This window comes from Sphaerodactylus townsendi, linkage group LG16, assembly GCF_021028975.2.
Source record: "Sphaerodactylus townsendi isolate TG3544 linkage group LG16, MPM_Stown_v2.3, whole genome shotgun sequence".
NCBI classification, from domain to species: domain Eukaryota; kingdom Metazoa; phylum Chordata; class Lepidosauria; order Squamata; family Sphaerodactylidae; genus Sphaerodactylus; species Sphaerodactylus townsendi.
In genome coordinates, this window is record NC_059440.1 from 7396814 (window position 1) to 7418848 (window position 22035).

The following is a 22035-nucleotide window of genomic DNA, read 5'->3' on the forward strand; positions in this document are numbered from 1 at the left end:
AGCGCCCCCCAACCCCCTAACAAGGAACGTGCCCACCAACGGAGAAAACACAACGCAGACAACACTTTTACTCATAAGTCCGGTCTGCCAGATTCAGCCTGGAGAAGCGAGATCGAACCCCCAGCGAGGAAACCAGCGGGAAGAACTGAGGCTAGCCAGCCTGGCCTACCTCACAGGGTTGTTGGGTCGGGGTGAAAGGCTGGAGAACGGTGAGAGCGACAAGTGTCCCCCCCACCACCACCCTGCTTGGGGAGAAAAGCGGGTTCCCCGAGAGCACAGCGCCCCCCAGCGGCCTGACGAGGAACGAGCCCGCCAACGCCGACAGCACGAGCCTGGGGACGTTCACTCGTGAGGACCTGCCGGATTCACCCCAGAGCGGCGAGTTCGAATCCCCCGCGGGGCGAACAGGGGCCTACCTCACCGGGTCGTTGGGGTCGGAGATAAAAAGCGGGAGAAGGACGACAAGTGCACCCCTCTCTGCCCCGCTTGGGGGCGCAAAGCGGGATCCCCCAGAAGAGAACAGCGCCCCGAACCGGGACTTGCCGCCCACCCACCGGCTGGGGCGGACGGAGGGGCGCGCGGGCGGAGGGGGGCGTTCCCGGGGGCGGGGCCGGGCCAGGGCCACGCGGGGAGCCCAGGCGAGGCGGGAGCGCCCGCTGGCGGCGGCCGGGCCGGGTAGGACCGGGCTGGGCTGTGCCGGGCGGCGGGGGCTGCGTGGCCGGCATGGCGAGCCCTGCTGCTGCTGCTGCTGCGGGGCCGGCGGGGGCGGCGGCGGCGCTGTCGGAGCTGCTGGGGGAGCGGCTGGCGGCGCCGGACGGCTCGGAGGTGGCCACGGCGTCGCTGCCGGCGCGGGGCGTCTCGCTGGTGGGGCTCTACTTCGGCGGCGGCGGCGGCGGCGGCGGAGGGGGGGGCCCGGGCGCTCAGCTGGCCGCCAGCCTGGCCGCCTTCTACGCGCGCTTCCAGCCGCCCCCCCAGGCCGCCCCCCCGCACCAAAAGCAGCAGCAGCGCCTGGAGCTCGTCTTCGTGTCGGCCGAGCAGGACCAGCCGCGCTGGCAGGAGGCCACGCGGGCCATGCCCTGGCTGGCGCTGCCCTTCGCCGACAAGCGCCGCAAGGTGAGCAGCAGCAGCCGAGGGGAGGAGGGGGCGCAACTTGGGCCGGAGGGGGCGCCACGCTGGCCGCCGCCTCCGGAGAGGGTCCCCCCCGGGCCGTTGGGACCCCCTCGCTGGAAGCCCCCTCCCCATTTCCCCGGGCAGGGCATCGCTGCATCCCCCCCCCCCCCCCGACTTGGGTGCTTTGGGAGCAAAGCGAGGCGAGCCCCCGCTCGGAGCAGCACGTGGGGGAAAGGGGGGTGGGGCAGGGAGAGCCGCTTCCAAAGGGGCGTTTTCGACCAGGCGGCGGCGCTGGGGAAACCCGGGGGTCCCGGAACCGAACCGACTCTCTCGGGCAGGCCCGTTCACACGGAGGCAGAACCTGCCCGCCCCTTCTGGGGCTGAGCGCGCCGCCGGAGGGGCCCCGATGCCTGGCTGCCGGCTGGGCGCATGAAGACCGCTTTTGAGGCTGGCTTTAGGAAGCGCAGCCTGGATCCTGGAGGACCCGGCTGCTGGCCAATCCCCCCCCCCCACCCCCGGCGGGGCTTGGCTTTCTGTCTCTCTCTCCTTCAGGCCTGGGGTGGGGGGGAAGAGAGAGAGACATCCCAGTTTAACCCCCCCCCCCACACACACACACAGTTAGCAAACTAGTCCCTAAAGCCAAACTGCTCCCTGACACCCTAGTTTGGAAGAAGGGGGTGGGGTGGGGTGGGTGCTACACAGGAAGAAAAACCCTGCTCTCTTGGGAGGAATGCTGTATAGTTGCCTGGCCCATTTCCAAGGGGGTTGGATCTCGGTGGGGTCTCCATGGGGCCGGTTTGGGAGCCGAAATGCTTCCTGAGAAGGGGTCTAGGCGACGCTTCGGCCTTTCCTGGTCCCAGATCCTGGTGATCCCTGAGGCGGCTGTGGGTGAGATCCCCTGGCCGGACAGCGGTCAGGGTGGGCAGACTTCCTGAATCTTTGTTGAACAAGGGAGATTCGAGGTGACCAAATAAATGTTGCGGGTCTGGGTTTTTAAGTGAGCGGCGTGTGCCGTGTTAAGAAATCACCTTTGGTTCTCACCTCTTGGCTCAAGTTCCTTCTGGTTCTGGAAGTGAAATGTGCAAGGGGATAAAAAAATACTGTAGGGTGGACTGCGTGGACGCGCTTCCGTCTCTTGAGGACACGTGGCTACAGAGAGACTTTTGCCTTCCAGGTCTGAGGTTTTTATGTCCAATGAAAGGTGGAGGGAGCTGGCAAGCTTGCCGAGACATGTACCGCTGTTTCCAGCTGGATCGTTTTCTCTGGCGTTTCTTCCTTCCAGAGATGCTTATGGAAGAAGAAGAAGAGTTTGGATTTATATCCCTCCCTTTCTTTTCTATAATTACAGTCTCCTTTCCCCCCTCCCCAACAAACACCCTGCGAGGTAGGTGGGGCTGAGAGAGCTCCAAAGAGCTTTGACTAGCCTAAGGTCACCCAGCTGGTGTGTGTGGGAGTGCACAGGCTATCCTAGTTCCCCAGATAAGCCTCCACAGCTCAAGTGGCAGAGTGGGGAATCAAACCCTGTTCTCCAGATGAGCATGCACCTGCTCTTAACCACTACGCCTGCTGCTCTCAAGAGCATCCACCTGATGTCATTCTGGCCCCTTCCGCACACGCAAAATAATGCGTTTTCAAACCACTTTCACAACTGTTTGCAAGTGGATTTTGCCATTCCGCACAGCTTCAAAGAGCATTGAAAGCAGTTTGAAAGTGCATTATTCTGCATGTGCGGAATGAGCCTCTGTTTGTGTGTTCCGTCTCTTTCCTAAACCTATCTTGGTGCAGCCTTTCCACAACGATCAGAATAGAAGCTCCTTCAGACGCTGTGTGAATAAGAAGCTTCTGCTGTCCCCCCCCCCCCCCCGGTCTTTCCGGGGGCTTCTAAAAAAATCAGTAACTGACAAATAACATATAGGATTATAGAATTCATTTCGCCATGATCTGGCAATTTCCAGCTCCTGTGTATTTTGCAAAAGTCCGTTTCTAGGCCTTTTTGGTGCAGAGTTATAAGGGGGAATATGAAGACTATGCCGTGCGTAGCAGCAATGAAAGCTACAATCGCCACAGGAAAGAAGTACCTTTTATAATGTGGTCTGCTGGCTGTGAAGGAAATGTTAGAAACAAGTTTGCCTCCTCTGTAGCAACTTTCCTGCCTGGGTGCCTTGAAAGGTTACCTTTCCCTTCAGAGATGGTTAGGTAAATGAGGCCTGACCTGTCTTGGTCTTCTGTCGAAACCGCGCACGGGGCGTTGTATGTTTCCCTGCAAAGACTTGTTGGTGCCGGTGTGTTCATGCACTGGTTGTTGTTGGTGAACTATGTGGCTGAAACACATCAGATAGGGCAGAGGTGGGATCCAGCAGGTTCTCACAGGTTCCCGAGAGTAGGTTACTAATTATTTGTGTGTACCGAGAGGGGGTTATTTATTTATTTATTTATTTATTATTTGGTTTTATATACCGCCCTACCCCTGAAGGGTGATTTTGCCACGTGATTTTTGCCTTAGTGACGCCCCTCCTCTCAGCAGTAGCACACAGAACTTGAAGCAGTCTAGCAGGAGGTGCACCGGCGTGTGTGGCAGCCTGCGCCTGTGTGCATTCGTTTCCCGCCCAAGGACCGGCGCAGCGGCTGCATCCTTGCCACAGTCCCGCCCAGGAATGCCCCGCCCCAGAATGCCCAACCACGGCCCCGTCGTGCCCCGCCCAGGCCCATTGGCACTACGCCACAGTTTGAATCCCACCACCATGGGAACCTGTTACTAAAATTTTTGGATCCCACCACTGAGATAGGGTCTGTGGAAGTCCCTTTCTCCAGTGCCTCTGGAACCTTGTGTTTATTGTTTTATCAGCCTTGTTTATGGGCCCTGCACACCGCTCAGAGCCCTCTGGGGGTTGAGCGGTTAATGAAGTATAATTAATAATAATAATAATAATAATAATAATAATAACAACCCTTCTGCACATGCAGAATAAATGCACATTCAATCCACTTTCACAATTGCTTGAAAGTGGATTTTGCTGTTGCGCGCAGTAAAACCCAGCTTCAAAGTGCATTGAAAGTGGATTAAAAGTGCATTGTTCCAGATATGCGGAAAGGGCCTTAGTTTTATTACAAGTTACCTGGCTTCATGCTGGCAGAGGCAGGGGCAGGGAGAACTATGATAAACGTGCTGGAATGGGAATCCAGAGATAGATGAACTTAAAAAGAAACAACTGTAAACCAACTGGTGGCAGGTGAAGCAAAGTTCATAGAATTTCAGCAACGGCCAGATTAGTTTCTGGACTATATTCTTGCTCGTGAAACCCTTGGAAGATATTGCTGCATCTTGGGAGGCTAGTGGATTTATTGCAGAAGAGATTCCTGCAAGCTGGAGGAAAAACGGGTAAGCTAGATTTCCATGAAAAACGGCTAGATTTCCATGAAATGCGAGAGGTTAACAGAAGGTGTGATCCTTTTGGGCGCAGGGATCCTGCTTAAATGAGATAAATTAGCACCGCGAGAAGGAAACTAGGGCTCCTTGAGACAGACAATGACTCTGCGGTGGGAGAAATACCTCCTCCAGACTCAATTACGCCAGAGTTCTTTATAGCGGGCTCGCCTTTGGCAAGGGCTTCCCGGCAAGAAAGCTTTACAAATAACCGATTTCCTTTGTTCTTCAGTCACTGATGACTTATTAGAAGGATACTTAGGTGAGCAGGCTGGTTTGGGGATCCCCCCCCCTCCCCCCGCTTTTGGTGGACTTGTAAATTATTTCCCCGTTTCTTGGTCAGAATGCTAGATTAGACCGCGTTTGTGCAAATGTTTTGTGTCAAATTCCTGGGCAAACTCGCTGCTGCATTCAGATTGATAGAAGATGGCTGAGCTGAGTTCGAATTAAGACAGTCTTGACTGGGGTTTTTTTTGATCCTTCCAGCTTTCTGTAATTTATTCCAGTTGATTTACTGGGTGTCTGTGCTGGGTACTGAAGTTCTGACCTGCGGGACTCTTATTCGCCATTTTTCTCTTCCACTCTCACCTTATCTTACCTCCTAAGAGCCATTTCCACACAGGGGGGCACTGTCAGAAAATATCCCCCCCCCCCAACGCTCTCTGCTTCCCCACAGCATTGTGGTACATTTCTATACTTCGGATTTCCCCGGCTTTTCTGCAGTCTTTCTCAAACCTACTTTGCTCCAAAGTTTTAGCAAGATTGTGTTAAAGCAGGGGTGTCCAGCTCTGGCCCTCCAGATGTCCATGGACTACAATTCCCATCAGTCCTGCAGGGACTATATTAAAGCATAGATGACTGCCCGGTGGGTGGGAATGCTGGATTTTTCTGCCCACCTGACAGCCATTTTCCCTGAGCCTACTATCCCCATGGTGACCATTTGTTTCCCCTGCCACCTGGGGACTTTTTTTTTCAAAATTGCCACTAGAATATCATTATATCAAAATGCTGTAGCTGAATTCTGTAATCGTAGCTGAATTCTGAGCTTTCATTTTGTTTTTTGAACGGTAAGTCTCTAGCTTTTTCCTTTGCGAAGATATAAGGGGAAAGGTGGATTTCCACAACAGGCGGGATTTAGAGACTTCCTTTCTTTAAAGCTGGGAATCCGGAGAACCTGATTACAACGGTATGTTGATATAATCATAAGCGCTGATATTTTTTTAAAATGGCAGAAGCCCTGGAGGTTCAGTGGAAGGTAGTGGTCACCACTACTGGGGCAGGGAAACCCGCCATCTGTCACTGCGCCAGCAACAGGAAAACCGCACAAGTCGATTCCTGTGTGGAAACAAGCGAAGACTAGAACCGTCCGTTGAAAAAGTAATTAAAGCTGAGATTGTAAGGAACCTGGATTCCGGCGGCAGGGTTTGGATGGTTTCCTCAGAACCGCAGCACGTGTTCAGCCCCGCAGCAGAATCAGTTCACCAAACGGGTTTGTGGGACTATAACTGGGTTTCTGCAAGCAGTGACTTAACAGTCACTTAAGCAAGTTGGCTTTGCTATGCAGAAAAGCGCTTAAAATGAACTTCGCCTGCTGCTTGGCAGCTTTTGATTAATCGAAATATGTCAGAAATGTGAAATGGGATGTGAAGGAGGTTTGCAGGTAAACTAACCAGGTGTTGCTTGGGTTTGTGTGTGTGTATGTGTGTGTGCGTCTGTGCATGTGTGTAGGGGTGTTTCAGTTTCAGAGAAGAGCTGTTTGGCTTCCTGGTAGTTAGTTGATCCCTGTGGAGGAAATTTATCTTTTAAGACGAAGAAGGTTTTGAATTTATACCCCGCCTTTCTCTCCTGTAAAGAGACTCAAAGCAACTTACAAACTCTTCCTCTTCCTCTCCCCTCAACAGACACCTTGAGAGAGTTCTGAAGGAACTGTGAACTGAAGCAAATCCAGGACCCATTACGCTCCGTGTGGACGAGCAGGGAAACAAATCCAGTTCATGTGGAGGAGTGGGGACTCAAACTTGGTTCTCCAGATTAGAGCAGTGGTGGGATCCAACATTTTTAGTAACAGGTTCCCATGGTGGTGGGATTCAAACAGTGGCGTAGCGCCAATGGGGCTGGGCGGGGCACGACGGGGGTGTGGCGTGGCATTCCTGGGCGGGGCTGTGGCAAGAACCCAGCCGCTGCTCCAGTCCTTGGGCGGGAAACGAATGCACGCAGGCGCAGGCTGCCACGCTCGCCAGTGCACCTCCTGCTAGACTGCTTCAAGTTCTGCGCGCTATTGCTGAGAGGAGGGGCGTAACTAAGGCAAAAATCACATGGCAAAATCACCAATTAGTAACCCCCTCTCGGCACACAGAAATAATTAGTAACCTACTCTCGGGAACCTGTGAGAACCTGCTGGATCCCACCTCTGGATTAGAGTCTGCCACTCTTAATCACAACATCTTGCTGGCTCTAAAATGGGCCCTTCCGTACACAAAGAATAGTCCACTTTCAACCCACGTTCAATGCACTTTGCAGCTGGATTTTACTGTGCGGAATAGCAACATCCACTTACAAACAATTGTGAAAGTGGATTGAAAGTGCATTATTCTGCATGTGCGGAAGGGGTCATGGTGAAGCGTGTTAGGATTGGCATCCGCCTTCAAGAACTGGTTTCATATTTGAATCAGATGCAGGCCGTGCATCTATTCACATTAAAAAAAACATCCTCTTCCATACTGTTCTTAATTTGAAGGGGGATTGTGCAAGTCAACGGACGGTTTTCTCAAGAGCGTCACTTTCCTTCCTTGATGTTCAAAATTCTTTTTGTAAAAAACGGAATTGGAACGTGGAGGTTGCTGTTTATAGGTCCTGGCGAACATTTGTTCCATCAACTTCAGTTATGTAGCAGAGGCTAGCCAGAAATTCCCAAACCGGATCATGGAACTCAAGCATCTGGCGAGCCCCTTCAGACAGGTGGCTTCCAGATTTGTTCTGTTTGCTTTATTGTTCTGGCCTAGCAGTTTCCAGTTATCCTCCGCATGATTCGGGGTAGTTTGCCCCATTTTGACTTCCAGTGAACTTGGGTCATTCAGTCATACCTGGTGCAGATGCCCAGCGCAATTAATATCACCTGAGGAGGCTGCCTGTTGCATCTCTGCCTGAGTCACTGTCTTGTGGTATATGTTTCCTTTCCCTTAAGAACTGTGATTCCTGACTTCTCTAGAAGCCTGACAGTTGGAGTCCTCCATGTGGGTAATTTATGGCTCCATGTGACTCTTTCTGTCCTCAGTAAACCTTTTGGGGGTGTGGGTGGGATGTGCCTCCAGTTTGAATTCGGAAAAGCAAGCGTGCTTTGCTTGGGCAGTTTGGGAGACGTTGATGTACACTTCCAGGTGTCACTCTTACCTTTAAAATGTAACTAGGATGCTTTTGTGTAGCCTGTTTGTGGGGTGTGTGGAGTGTGCCATTCTTGTCTGTTACAGGAAGAAAATGGGATCTTTAGAGCTAGTCCAGTAGCTTGCAAATACTTTAATCTGGGAACAAGCTACAGCATATAACACTCTGCCTTCTCTCCGCATCCTCCCTCACCACCTTAAAATGTCTTTTGAACTAGCCTGAACATTTGAACACCTATTCTGAAGAAGAGCTCTGTGCAGCCTGAAAGCTAGCGTGGCCTGGTCCATTCTCCAGTTGGCGTGGAAAAAAAAGGGCTTTGATTTTCCCCGCTTCCTGGGATGCTGCCAACGTGCTTGTGATGCGCAAGAGGCAAACGATTCTTTCTTGACAAGTCCAGCAACGTTGGCGGCCAGGAAACGTCCCGCCGCGCGTTCCCACCGGGTCAAGCGCCACTTGGCTGTTGCACACACAGAGGAAAAATTAATTCTTTTCGGGTTAAATGGGAAACTGATCGGCTTTGAAAGCTGTCTGGTGGCTGAGGACGGCTCCCTGCCGTGTTGCTTTTTAGATGCCGGTCTCTTCTTGGAGCGTATTTCTGCTGGGCCGTCGGGGGAAACCCTGGGCTGTTGGGATAAATGTTTGGGCTATCTAGAGAGCTTCTTTCATGCCAGTTTGCACCTTAACAGAAGAAAAAAAACTCATGCCATTGTGAGCAGAGAATGTGCTTGCAACGATAGAAAGAGCGTGAGTGCAGTAGCATCTTAAAGGCTAACAAAATGTCTGGCCAGGTATGAGATTTTGTGAGTCACAGGCCGATTCCCCACTGGTGCTCTGGCGTGCAGTGGGACCGGAAACACGTTGGGGCAAGAAATCACGTACGACATGCTTCCCCTTTGTAGTGTGCTGAGAGAGGAGGCACAAGATTTCTTGTTCCAACTCGCTTCCTCTTGCCCCACGCGTGCTTCTCGCTTTCTGCAGGGGAAGCGAGAGCGCTTCTGGCGCATCTTTTTGCGCCAGAGCGGCGCGAGGGCAGGAACAGCCCACAGGGGATAATTGGCCCCAGATCACTTATTCAGATGCAGCTAGAATGTGAATCCATCTATCCTTAAGTAGGGAAGAGTAAATTCAGACACCCAATGGCAATAGTATGTAGTAGAAGAGTAGTAGTAGTAGCGGTAGTTTGGATTTCTTATCTCTCCTGCAAAAAGACTCAAAGCAACTTGCAAGCTCCTTTCCCTTCCTCACCCCACAACAGACACCTGGTGAGGTAGGTGAGGCCGAGAGAGTTCAGAGAGAACTGTGACTAGGCTAAGTTCACCCAGCAGGCTTCATGTGTAGGAGTGGGGAATCAAATCCTGTTCACCAGATCAGAGTCCACCACTCATATGGAGGAATGGGGAATCAAACCCGGTTCTCCAGATCAGAGAAGAAGAAGAAGAGTTGGATTTATATCCCCCCTTTCTCTCCAGTAAGGAAACTCAAGGGGGCTTACAATCTCCTTTCCCTTCCCCCCTCACAACAAACAGCCTGTAAGGTAGGTGGGGCTGAGAGAGCCCCAAAGAATCTGCATCGGCTCCAAGGTCACCTAGTTTTGGCGCCGCTGGAGGTGCACAGGCTAATCTGAATTCCCCTGATAAGGTTTCCATGGGAAGCTCAGGGCGGCAGAGCGGGGAATCAAACCTGGTTCCTCCAGATTAGAGTCCACCTGCTCTTAACCACTACGCCACTGCTGCTCCCAGAGTCCACCTGCTCTTAACCACTATACTGCCACGTCCATCGCTGGCAAATGGCAATAGCTGTGCTCCTGGGCTTCCACCCTCTACACTGGACAAAGAGGCCGGTCCTTACAAAACAGATTAAATAGACATGTCTGACATTAGAAACCACAATATTCAAAACCAGTGGGAGTCCTTTTAATCTTCCAGGGCTTTCCATTGCTGACTTAAGAGTAGCCCTTCTCTTACAAAAGGCGTTTCAAAGGGAGCTTGGAAGGAATGCTGAACTACAACTAATAAGGAAACTCAAGACAATGGATTCTCTTGGACTGAATAGAGACCTAAGATTCCCCTTTCGTTACCAGCGCTGATTTTGTCAAGCCTGCTACACCTTCTGCGCCAAGCGCCACTGATCTAATCCAATCCGGGGACCGTCCCCGTGCAAAGTCCCGTGCTTCACCCGTGCTCTCTCAGCCTCACCTACCTCACAGGGTGTTTGTTGAGGGGGGAAGGGAAAGGAGATTGTAAGCCCCTTTGAGTCTCCTACAGGAGAGAAAGGGGGGATATAAATCCAAAACTACTCTTCTTCTTCTTCTTCTTCTTCTTCTTCTTCTTCTTCTTCTTCTTTTCTTCTTCTTCTTCTTCTTCTTCTTCTTCTTCTTCTTCTTCTTCTTCTTCTTCTTCTTCTTCTTCTTCTCCTCCTCCTCCTCCTCCTCCTCCTTCTCCTTCTCCTTCTTCTCCTTCTTCTCTTGCCATGGGGTGTTTGGATTTTCTCTACTTAAGAACAGATAAACTCGCGTTCTTGCTGCATCTGAAGAAGGGATCTGTGACTCATGAAAGCTGATAGCCTGCCAGAAATTTTGTTAGCCTCTAAGCCTTGCATAGGTGTCAAACTTGTGGCCCTCCAGATGTTATGGACTACAGTTCCCAGCATGATGCTGGCAGGGGATGATGGGAACGGTAGTCCATAACATCTGGAGGGCCGCGAGTTTGACACCTGTGCTTTAAGGGGTCTCTTGCTCTTTTCCACAGCTACAGGCAAACACTTCTGTCCTTTCAATCATAGAGTCTCCACTCCCCAGAATTCTCAAGTGGACCCTTGTTGGGAAAAAAAATATGTAACCTTGGCAGAGCTGTGCGATTGCTTCAGAAGCGTTGGCGGGAAGTACAATGACCTGTGCTTGCAGGGCTGTAGGAAAGTTGGCTCTGTTCGGGGGGGCGATGGGCTAGCATGGCAAACGGCAAACCATCTCTGAACATGCTGATGGGAGGTGGCTGCAAATTGGCGGCAACTCGGCTGCAAAAAAAAAGTGTTTTGAAAAGCCAAGGGGCCCATCTGCTTTCTGCATTTCTGTTTATGAACGCTGACTGCTTTAGCCGTTACCGGTTCTTTGCGCTCAGCCGGGGAGAGGCCCTCTCTTGCTAATAAGTTTCCTTACAAGACAGCTGAAAATTGGATCTGGCACTTGCTCTCTGCCAAAGGCCTCGTGAGAGTGTTTAGGTTCGAAGGGAGTCATTAGCCGTCGCTGTGAACCTTATGATTTGTGGCCCACCCCCCTCGGGTCCACTCCGAGACGATATTAAATTGTGAAGAAATGAAAAGTCCTTTTAAAATCGGCACTTCCAGAAAGCTTTGCGTGGTTTGGATCCTTCACTTTCTGCTGAGCGCACAGCGATCGCAGACCAGATGGTGCGCTTTCCAGACTCATGCAGAACTGATGAAACCTTGCGGCACCCCCTTAATCCAGGGATAACGGTGGCCCTCTTCATAAGCTTCCAAGTGCCAATTATGTTGCGTGGGTCCCTTTTCGAAAGAGCAACAGTTTGGGGCCAGTGTGAGAGTTGTGCATTTCGAGATTTGAAGTATGTGTGCAGTCCAGCTATATACTTCCATGGCAGTGGTGGCGAACCTATGGCACGGGTGCCAGAGGTGGCACTCAGAGCCCTTTTGGTGGGCCCGCGCAAACAGAGTGCCCCCCCCCCACATCTAGGCTGGCCTGGGCCGCTGGGCTCGATTATTAGCATTAAACCTAAGACCAAGTTTTGGGGAAGCAGTATAGGTAACCCTGTTAAGGGGGGATATAAATCCAAACTCCTCCTCCTCCTCCTCCTCCTTCTTCTTCAGCGCTGTTAAACCCCACTGATTTTCATGTGAAGAACTAAAGCGCAATCCTTTACCTGGGAGTAAGCTTGGTTGCTGGCAATGGGGCTTGCTTCTGAGTAAACCCTCCTAGGGTCGTGATTCACCTGTTGGAAGAGATGCACGGTTGCTTCAAAGCAAAGCCACTGACTACCACCAAGCTTACTCCTGAGTAACGCACACCTTGGCGCCAACCATTTTTTCTAAACTAAAACCTCAGCATTCAGGTTAAATGGCCGTGTTGGCACTTTGCGATAAATAAGTGGGTTTTGGGTCGCAGTTTGGGCACTCGGTCTCGAAAAGGTTTGCCATCACTGTTCTATGGCAAGCTTCAGCCACTGGAAACCTCAAGGCTAATTGGCCCCTTAATAAACAGCAATTGGTGTATCCTTAGTTGGTAACATAGAGTCTGTGGCAGAGAATCAGTTCCACATTAAGATTCAGGATGGCGGCACCATGGCACTCCAGAGCTGGATTACGTGGACGCATATTCCCATCAGCCCCTTCCAGCATGGCCAATTGGCCATGGTGGCAGGGGCTGATGGGAATTGTAGTCCATAACATCTGGAGTGCCAAAGGTTCGCCACCACTCTGCCACTGGGGGAAACTGGTGTGGGGCTGGCCTCTCACCTTTTCTCCTAGGCTGTTTTCCCACTCACCTTTTGTTGCGCCAGCTACCGCTGCAAGTAATCAGCGATCCAGCCGCAGACTCCCCACTCATCTTCAGCAGCCACTCATGCAGTTTATCTCCCACCCCTGCCACTCTCCTTCCTCAGCTGCCGGTAAGGGCTTGGTTCTGTTCCCTAGGGGATGGTCAAGCACTTTTTTTCCAAAACCCTCGGCACCGAAAGTGCAGGGGAGTGGGAAAAGCCCAGGGTGGGTGATGTGTGATGGGATAACGGCCAGGTTTCGATTTTCCTGCTGCTAAAAGTGGGATGTGCGGATTCATCCCTCCAATCAGGACATGGCGGGGTGTGTGCACGCGACGAGCCTTCCTGTTTTTTTTTACATTTTTTTTAACGACCAGAAGCTTCCCGGCCTGGAGAGGGTAGAGAGAGGGGGAAGGGCGCCGGTGGGTGTCCATGCATGGGTTTTGCCTTTTGCACTAATTGGGTCTCTCTGAAGATGCCACCTGCACGCCAGTTTGGAGTAGCTCCAAATAGGATGTAGGGAGATCGCCGATTCTTTAAAAAAAAAACATAATTCCCCGCCTTCTAGCACAACGCAGGCAGCCAATCAGGACAGCCCCTGATGCCGGATTTAAGCAGCTTGTGGGGAGTCCTATGGCTATCTGGCGCGGCTGACCGGTTTGTTGGAACCAAGGGGCCAGAAGCTGGCGGTGGGTGACCTTTTCATGGAACCTGGGCCGCTTCAACAGGTCCCGCGAGAAAGTTAAAGGAAACCGCGTTCCAGAGGGGCATTGACCTCCCATTTTGTAAGTAGGGGAAAGCGGCCCAGTGGTGGGATCCAAAAATTTTAGTAACAGGTTCCCATGGGTTTGGTGGGATTCAGAGCCAGTGGTGGCGAAGCTTCAATGGGGCTGGGGTGGGAGGCACCGATGGGGGCGCGGCCGGGCATTCCGTGGGACAGGGCATTCCTGGCTGGCTGTGGTAAGGACGCAGCTGGCGTACAGCCGGGTCCTTAAGGGAAATGAATGCACGCAGGGCGCAGCGCTATATACAGGCGCGACGCCGGTGCACCTCATATAACTAGGACTGCTTCAAAGTTCAAAGCAGCGCTTACTGCTGAGAGGAGGGCGAAGCTAAGGGGCAAAAATCACGCGTGGCAAAATCTCACTCAATTAGTAAACCCCCTCCTCGGCAATAATAATACAAAGAATTAGTAATTAGTAACCTACTCTCGGGAACCTGTGAGAACCTGCTGGAATCAACCTCTGAAATGGCCCTAGTTGCTGACTTGGGGTCAGAGAGTTTCTATCTACCCAGCCATATCTGTGATTCCATCAGGTTGTCAAAAGTATGTATTTGCTCAGCTAGGGTAAGGGAGTGCTTGCAGAATTCGCATGCTACATCTGGTACCCTCCAAACGGATTGATTGGATTTTGGTGGGCCCAATTGAAAAGGTCAGCGGAGTTTCTGCTACTTAACTCTATTATAATTAATTAGTGAGACTGCTCTCTGTGATACACCTCTGAAGATGCCAGCCACAGATGGAGGCGAAATGTTAGGAACAGGATCTACCAGACCACGGCCACACGGCCCGGAAAGCCCACCACAACCAGTTGAATCCGGCCGTGAAAGCCTTCGACAATGCAGTGTAAATGTGATTAAGAAGTCGGTTTGCCTGCAGAGGGATGCCAGACAGACCAGGTAGCAGTCGGTTGTGTGGGTGTTAATTGACCTTTTAGTACCCCTTTCCAACAGCATATTGGGAGATCTTTTCTTTTCCCATTGAAACAATAGGTGAGTCACCCTACCAGCAGCTCAGGTTGGCCTGTTAGTGGCCAGGTGTTGCACACAGATGCCCTGAAGTCCCACACAAAACTAGGAGCCGGGCTTGGCTGCTTTTGTACAGATGTTGCCCAGATGTTCTCCACCAAAAGAAATGTGGTTATAATATTTCTGGGGCACTGGACTCAGTAAACTGATCCCTGAATCCTAATAAATTTGTGTGTTTAGATTTATCTCTTCCCCCCAACCTCACAAAAGTACTTCTCATGTTTTTAGTACTTTGCAATATACTTGTTTTGAAGTAATTGATGTATATTTAAAGTAAAGAGCATTTTGGTCGCTTGGAGATCACGCATCTCTTCTGAAGCTGAGTGAGCGAATGAATGGCTCCTAACAAGTGTGGGTTATCTGTGAATTCTGTATAACTAGCTTATCTGTGAGTTATATGTTGGCAGTGTGAAAGGTGGAACAGACAAAAGGTAAAGCACCCCTTCACATAGTGCACAGATAGCAAATGGCACTCTTGTGTCGGTAGTTCTAAATTTTGGTAGTTCTAAAAGGGAATTTAGGACAGATGGTCTAATACAGGTGCGGTCACAATAAAGGTCCCTGAACTGGAATCCTCAAATCCATCAAAGAAGAAGAAGAAGAAGAAGAAGAGTTTGGATTTATATCCCCCTTTTCTCTCCTGCAGGAGACTCAAAGGGGTTTACAATCTCCTTGCCCGTCTTCCCCCTCACAACAAAACACCCTGTGAACGGTAGCTGGGGCTAGAGGAGGAGCTTCGAGAAGCTGTGGATCAGCCCAAGGTCACCCAGCTGATGCAGGTGCGTGGGAGTGCACAGGCTAATCTGAATTCCCCTGATAAGCCTCCACAGCTCAGGTGGCAGAGCTGCTGCGACTCCTCAAACCTTGGTTCCTCCAGGTTAGATACACGAAGCTCTTAACCCCTCCCCACGCCACTGCTGCTCCTGGTCAGTATTGTCGAAGGCGGCTTTCACGTGACCAGAATCACTAGGGCCCGTTGTGATGCAGGCTAAAACATCAGGAGAAAATACTATTGGACAATTTGTCGCATCGGCACCCAGAAAACCCCACAACATCCCAAAACAGTGATTAGGGGCCTTCAATTCTGTGGTTTCTCCAGATAAATTCATGAACTACTGGAAAGCAATCCCATCAGTTCTCCTCACCAGCATGGCCAATTGGCCATGCTGGCAGGGGCTGATGGGATTTGTAGTCCATGAACATCTGGAGAGCCGCAGGTTGCAGACCCCTGGTTGGACTGGTAGTCTCAGGTCTTCCAGCATCATCCCTGCCTGGTCCTTTTAATTGGAGATGCTGGGATTGAACCTACCGTAGGACACATAACCGTGATATCAAGTGCAGATGTCGTGTACCTGAGCCAGAGCGCCTCGCGGGCTAAGGAGCCCAGGTGGCCAACTTCCATATTTCTTTGCAGTAGATTCTGCCTGCCAATTTGAGGGGTAAAACGTGTGGGAGGCGACTTGGCCCCGTTCATGGGAGTCTCTGGTTGATCACTTTGTGAAGCAGGAAGCTTGTCTGAGCGTAGCTTTGGTCTGAACCAGCCAGCTGTCAACCGGCTTAGTGGCTCTTTCAGGAAGTTTTACCCGTAAGACGATTTGCATTGACTTTTTTTTAGCGTATACATTTGACTTCTGTTTAGCAATCTGTTACTCTCACTTTCCATCAGTAATAGAAGGATCTCCAAGGATCCAGAAACAGCTAAAATATTTGGATAGGAATAATAAGTTCCACAAAGGCCCCTTTATGCGGTTTGCAGAGTATGCATGTGTTTTATTTAAATATTCATTATGTTTACTTCCTATAAATTTTAAGAAGCCCAAATATAACCTGAAAGCTGCCCAAAATGACGCCATTCAATAGGGCAATAATTAGTTTTTTTAATACATTTTCAGAAATTGAAAGCTTTCCGCTGAAACAATATAGTACTGTATTGCTGACTGCTATAGGTGAAAGCTGGCAACATGTGATTTTTTAAAAACATCTCTTCTGTTGGGTTTTGAAATTCGTTTTCAACAGGGAAGAGGCCTTTAAATTAGATGACGCAGTCTCCGCCCGCCCCCCATAACTGCCCCAGTCCGTTGAGTCAATACCAGCATTGTATTTTATTAAAAAAATGGCGTTGCTGACTAAGCATCTGTGGTCAAAAGAGACCTTGATCCCTTTTCTCCTTGCGATAGGAAGGAATTTCCAACCTCTTAGAACAAGCGTGAAAGGAGGGGATTAACATCTCTAGGAGTGATACAACTCTTAATCTCTTCCTCGGCTATTTTATTTGAAAGGTGAAAAGAATGGGAGGTTTCCAGGTACTGTAGACCCCCCCCCATACCCACACCACACCGGCCCTTGTTATTCGCTGTGGAAGAAGAATGTTGGTTTCCTTTATACCCTCAGCTTTTCTACCCACAAAAGGATTCTCAAAGCAGCTTTACATAAGCTCCTTTCCCCTTCTTCTCCCAGTACAACAGACACTTCTGCAGGTATAGGTGTGGGGCGGAGAGAGTTCTGAGAGAACTGTGAGTAGCCCAAGGACTCCCAGCAGGCTTCACGCGGAGGAGTGGGGAATTGAACTTGGTTCTCTAGATTAGAGGGCTCCACTTAACCTCCATTTTTAACCACTGCACCGTGTTGGCGAAAGCTACATCTGATCTCCCCTTAGAAACAGTAGGGTTCAGCAACCAGAGACGAAAAGTTGCACCTGGGCAGAGGTGGGATCCAGCAGGTTCTCACAGGTTCCCGAGAGTAGGTTACTAATTATTTGTGTGTGCCGAGAGGGGGTTACTAATGGGTGATTTTGCCACGTGGTTTTGCCCCCAGTTACGCCTCCTTCCCTGTGCCAGTAGCGCAGGCGAACTTCTGGAAGCAGCGTCTAGCAGGAGGTGCACCGGCGCGGCGTGGCAGCCTGGGCGCCTGGCGCGCGGTAATTCGCTTCTCGCTTCATGACCGCGCATGGCTGGTCCTTGCCACAGCCCCGCCCAGGAATGCCCCGTCCCCGGAATGCCCTTGCCCCCGGAATGCCCCGCCCAGCCCCATTGGTGCTACGCCACAGTTTGAATCCCACCACCATGGGAACCTGTTACTAAAATTTTTGGATCCCACCACTGCACTCCTTTGGTCACCAGCACAAATCTGTGCGGCCCCGGGACTTGACGGTCCTCGCTTTGGTGACGTATGACTGAGCCAACCTCTCCGTGGACCGGCGGTAAAACACGTTGTGTGTCTGTGTGCGAGTGCCCAGTGCTTGTGTGTGGTTTCCTCTCTCCTCCGAATGAATTGTGCTAGTGTCTAAAAGGTTGATGTAGGAGAGGGACAAGGTGAAATTCCTCAGCCGTGTTTCTCTCACAGTCCTCGCTTTCCAGAAGGCTACGGTTTCACGGCATCTGGCTGGAGGCCGGCGAGCTGGTGGTCAGCCCAGAGACGTATCTGGCTTCTCATGACAGGCCCAAAAAGTTATTTCGTAAAAGAGCGGCTTTTCTTGCGGCGATGTCGGGGCTTGGAAGGATAATAAAACGTGCGTGTGCCTCATTGCTTTCCCGTGGCCTTTCAAGGAAACAATCGCGAGCCGAAGCCGAGCATATTCAGCCTTTTCCTGTCTGGGGAGCAGAGCTCTTTGTGTGCGGGACAAATATTTCTCCGCTGTGGGCTACTCCACGTCAGTCTGGCGAGGCGCTTATTGTGGTTGTCGAGAGACAAACGAGGGTCTGGGGTTAAATAGGGACCGGGGCTTAATAGTCGGGCATCTGCTTGACATAAAGTTCCAGATTCAGTTCTTAGCATCCGCAGTGAAAAGACCTCAGTTGTCGGCTATGTGAAAACCGTCTTCCCGAGACTTAGGAGGATCATGGCCAGTTTGAGCATTTCACGGATCAAGAAGAAGAAGAAGAAGAGTTTGGATTTATATCCCCCCTTTCTCTCCTGCAGGAGACTCAAAGGGGCTTACAATCTCCTTTCCCTTCCTCCCTCACAACAAACACCCTGTGAGGTAGGTGGGGCTGAGGGAGCTCCGAGAAGCTGTGACTAACCCAAGGTCACCCAGCTGGCGTGTGTGGGAGTGCACAGGCTAATCTGAATTCCCCAGATAAGCCTCCACAGCTCAGGCGGCAGAGCGGGGAATCAAACCCAGTTCCTCCAGATTAGAAACACGAGCTCTTAACCTCCTACGCCACTGCTGCTCCAAACATTCAGTGCATGTGTTCAGATCACAGAAGATGCTGATTTGCAGAGGAGAATAGCGATCTCCCACCCCATCCCGGTTGACTCCCGTGATAGAACTGTTTTAACAAAACTAGGAAGGAAAGGAAGTTCTGCAAATAAATACCAGGTTTTGAGAGCCTTCCAAACAGTTGGCTGCAAGAGCTCTGTGCTTCCTTGAAAGGAGGCCTCCATATTTGCTGGCTCAGCTGCTGGAGTAGGATGAGAATAATGTTTTGACATGCTGCAAGCTTTTCAAAGGAAAATTAACCAGTTGGGGAGGTGGTGGGAAAGGAACCAGAGATAGGCAGGCCGTGTGGGGCTCTTCCCAGCTGGCAAACTGAGGATCTGAGCAGCGCATGGGATTGAAGAACTGAAAAGCAACCTAACCAACACCATCTGTATCTGTAAGCTGTCATGGATCTTTCCTAGGCTAGGCTCATGAACTCTGACTGTTGCCTGCACGTGATTGGCTGAGGTCATCCTTGGGCTGAGCAGGAACTTGATCCCTTTGGCTCCCAGTGGCATAGCTGCTGTGATGTCACAGAGAGCCTGGGGCAGTGCTAGGGAAGAATTCTAAATTATATCTGAGTAGTGGATGGACAGGTGAGTGCTTCCTGCAGAGGCAGAGCTACCAGGGGTGCAAGGGGGGTGGGTTGCGCTTTGCACCAGGGGCGCGCCTGGGGGGTGCAAAAAATTCAGGTTCGTTTGTGGGTTTTTTATTTTTTAGGTTTTTTTTTCCAGTTTATGGCCTGCAGGGGGCGCAGTTTTTAGGCTAGCAGCACCACAATTTTCGGGATTGTTTGTGAGTCTCTCCTGATGATAACAGCAAACTTGGGTGAGGTTTGGTTCAGGGGGTTCTAAGTTATGTACTCCCAAAGGGGGCACCCCATTCCCCATTGGTTCCAATGGGAGCTAATAGGAGACGGGGACTACACATTTGAAGGTCCATAACTTTGGACCCCCTGAACCAAACTTCACCAAACCTGGGTGGTATCATTAGGAGGGTCTCCTAAAGATACCCTGAAATTTTGGTGCTGCTAGCTTAACAGTTGCACCCCTGACAGCAGGCACCTCCAAATTTCCCCAGATTCTCCTTTTAAATCCACCCCCTTCGGAATGGATTTAAAGGGAGAATCGAGGTTCCCAGTTTAAACATTGAAAGTGATGCTGTTTCAGGGTGGGGGAGAATCTATGTTGCTGTCCCGAAACTCACCGGGCCTGATAGGCTGGCTTCTCTTGGGGCAAAGGGACAGAGGCCGGAGCCATAAACATTTCTTTGAGCTATATGGAAGAAGTGGGAAATAAAAGATGGGCATGTTTTTTCTTCTGCTTTGGAGGGGGGCCAGTTTATGTTTGCAGAGCTGGCAAATTCCTTCTTTTCGGGCCAGCTCTCTCTTTTGTTTTCGTGGGGGGAGAGTGTCCCTTCCTATAAGTTTGCCCTCACCCATGGAGAGGCAGTGAACATGGGAGGATGATGGGCATAACTGTTCCCATTGAGCGGCTGCAGTTTCCCATGTTAATTATACCGATTAATGTAGTGAAGAAAATGAGGTCCGAGGCGGTGGAAAAACTGTTTGTTCCCCCCTTCCCTGGCAACACATCCTGAGGAAATCGGTGGAGAGCCAAAATGCCTTCCTTGTCTTGTTTTTGAAATTCAGTGGGAGCCAAAGGGCGCGATGGGCTTCCGTTTATTTTCGCCCTTGCAAGAGCACCGTGAGAAAGGCCCTGTTTAATTTTCAGCAGCCTTGTGCTGAGTCGCAACAGAGAGCAGAGGTGGGGCTCGGCTGAAGGCATTTCGTTTTAGCTTTGCACGTGAGCGGAATGCCTTAACATGCACTATTGCTTTCAGTGGGAGGAATGATGGGCGGCCATATTTGAATCCTGACTTTGAGCATCTTGTGTCTGAATACACCATCCTTAAGAAGAAGAAGAAGAAGAAGAAGAAGAAGAGGAGGAGGAGCAGGAGGAGCAGGAGGAGCAGGAGGAGTAGTTTTGAATTTATATCCCCCCCCCCTTTCTCTCCTGTAGGAGACTCAAAGGGGCTTACAATCGCCTTGCCCTTCCCCCCTCACAACAAACACCCTTTGAGGTAGGTGAGGCTGAGAGAGCTCCGAGAAGCTGTGACTAGCCCAAGGTCACCCAGCTGGCGTGTGTGGGAATGTACAGGCTAATCTGAATTCCCCGGACATCAGTTGTTGCAATTTAAGCAATTTAAGACATCAGTTGTCGCAATTTGGAGCAGCTAAAGGTGCTGCTGTGTGGGCCAGGCTTTGAGTATTTATACCCACCCTGGCCAATCCAGAGGCTTCATACTCTCTGCCAATCACAACAGCTGATGTTTGTGTGTCCCTTTCAATTCCTGGAGGCATTTAGGCTAACACAGTTCTAGGTGTCTTGCTAGGTGAGACCCACTGCTATTGCATTGTGAAGAATGGAACCGTGTTGGAAATGTCACTGCTTCAGCCTGGCCCACATGTTAGGGTTGCCAGCTCCAGAAACTTCTGGAGGTTTTGGAATAAAGTCCGAAGATGGTGGGGTTTGGCTAGAGATGAGGTACAATGCCACGAAGTCCATCCTCTAAAGCAGCCATTTTCTCCTGGGTTACAGAACTTTGTCATCTGGAGATCAGTTATAAGTCTATCTCCAGGCTATACCTGGAGATTGGCAAGCTTATCTGACAAGCAAGATAATGCAATGGGCAGAGACCTGCGGTACTGACTCGCACCACTTTAGGCTCTAGGTCAGTGGTGGCAAACCTTTGGCACTCCAGATGTTATGAACTACAATTCCCATCAGCTCTTCCAGCATGGCCAATTGGGACTGATGGGAATTGTAGTCAACAACAACAACAACAACCTTTATTTGGCATTTAAAAATAGGTTCTAGAGCATTGCTAGACATTTTTGAAATACAAATCAAGAGTACATCCAAAACGCAGACAGGAAGACTGTATATAGCAGTATACATTACTTAGAAAGTTCTGTCACTTCTAAAAGAAATTTTGCTACTTTTTCCAAGAGCACAACATCTGTGTTGTTTAACAGAAGCTCCACAACAGAACAGTCAGAGTCTCTTTCAGATTTGTCTAGGGCCAGCCTGGGAGAGAAATTCCTAATGCCCGCATATCTCGGACAGTCAAGAATAATGTGAGCAAGAGTCTCCACTTGATTTTTACAGTGTGGACAAACCCGATCCTGGAGAGGGATGGATAAGTAGCGACCCTTTGTAATGGCCGATGGGAAGGTATTGCATCTGGCCCTTGTGATAAAGGAATTGTAGTCCATAACATCTGGAGTGCCAAAGGTTCGCCACCACAGTTCTAGGTCAAGGGTGTCCAACTCTGGCGCCCCAGATGTTCACGGACTACGATTCCCATCAGTCCCTCTCAGCCTGGCTGATGGGAATTGTAGTTTGTGAACATCTGGGGCGTCAGAGTTGGACACCCCTTCTCTAGGTGGAGGATCCCATTTTGGAATACACCCTTCTGTTTTAAAAATCCCTGGAAATAGAAAAACGGTGCATGCATTTCTCTGCTATCCTAGTTTTCACGTGGCATAGATTCATTTTCCCTACGAAGGAGGAAGGGAACCTTTCATGCTGGAATCCTCTGCTAAC

The 22035-nt window shown here is 50.6% G+C and overlaps 1 protein-coding gene across 1 annotated transcript in view; it reads left to right on the plus strand.

The window, feature by feature from the left end:
• Positions 1-654: 654 nt before the first annotated feature.
• NXN (nucleoredoxin) overlaps positions 655-22035 on the plus strand; it is a 108548-nt gene continuing 87167 nt past the window's right edge. Inside the window, exon 1 of the mRNA XM_048519303.1 lies at positions 655-1113. Within this exon, the coding sequence (XP_048375260.1) occupies positions 724-1113 (390 nt within the window). The 5' untranslated portion in view covers positions 655-723. The remainder of the gene's footprint in view (positions 1114-22035) is intronic.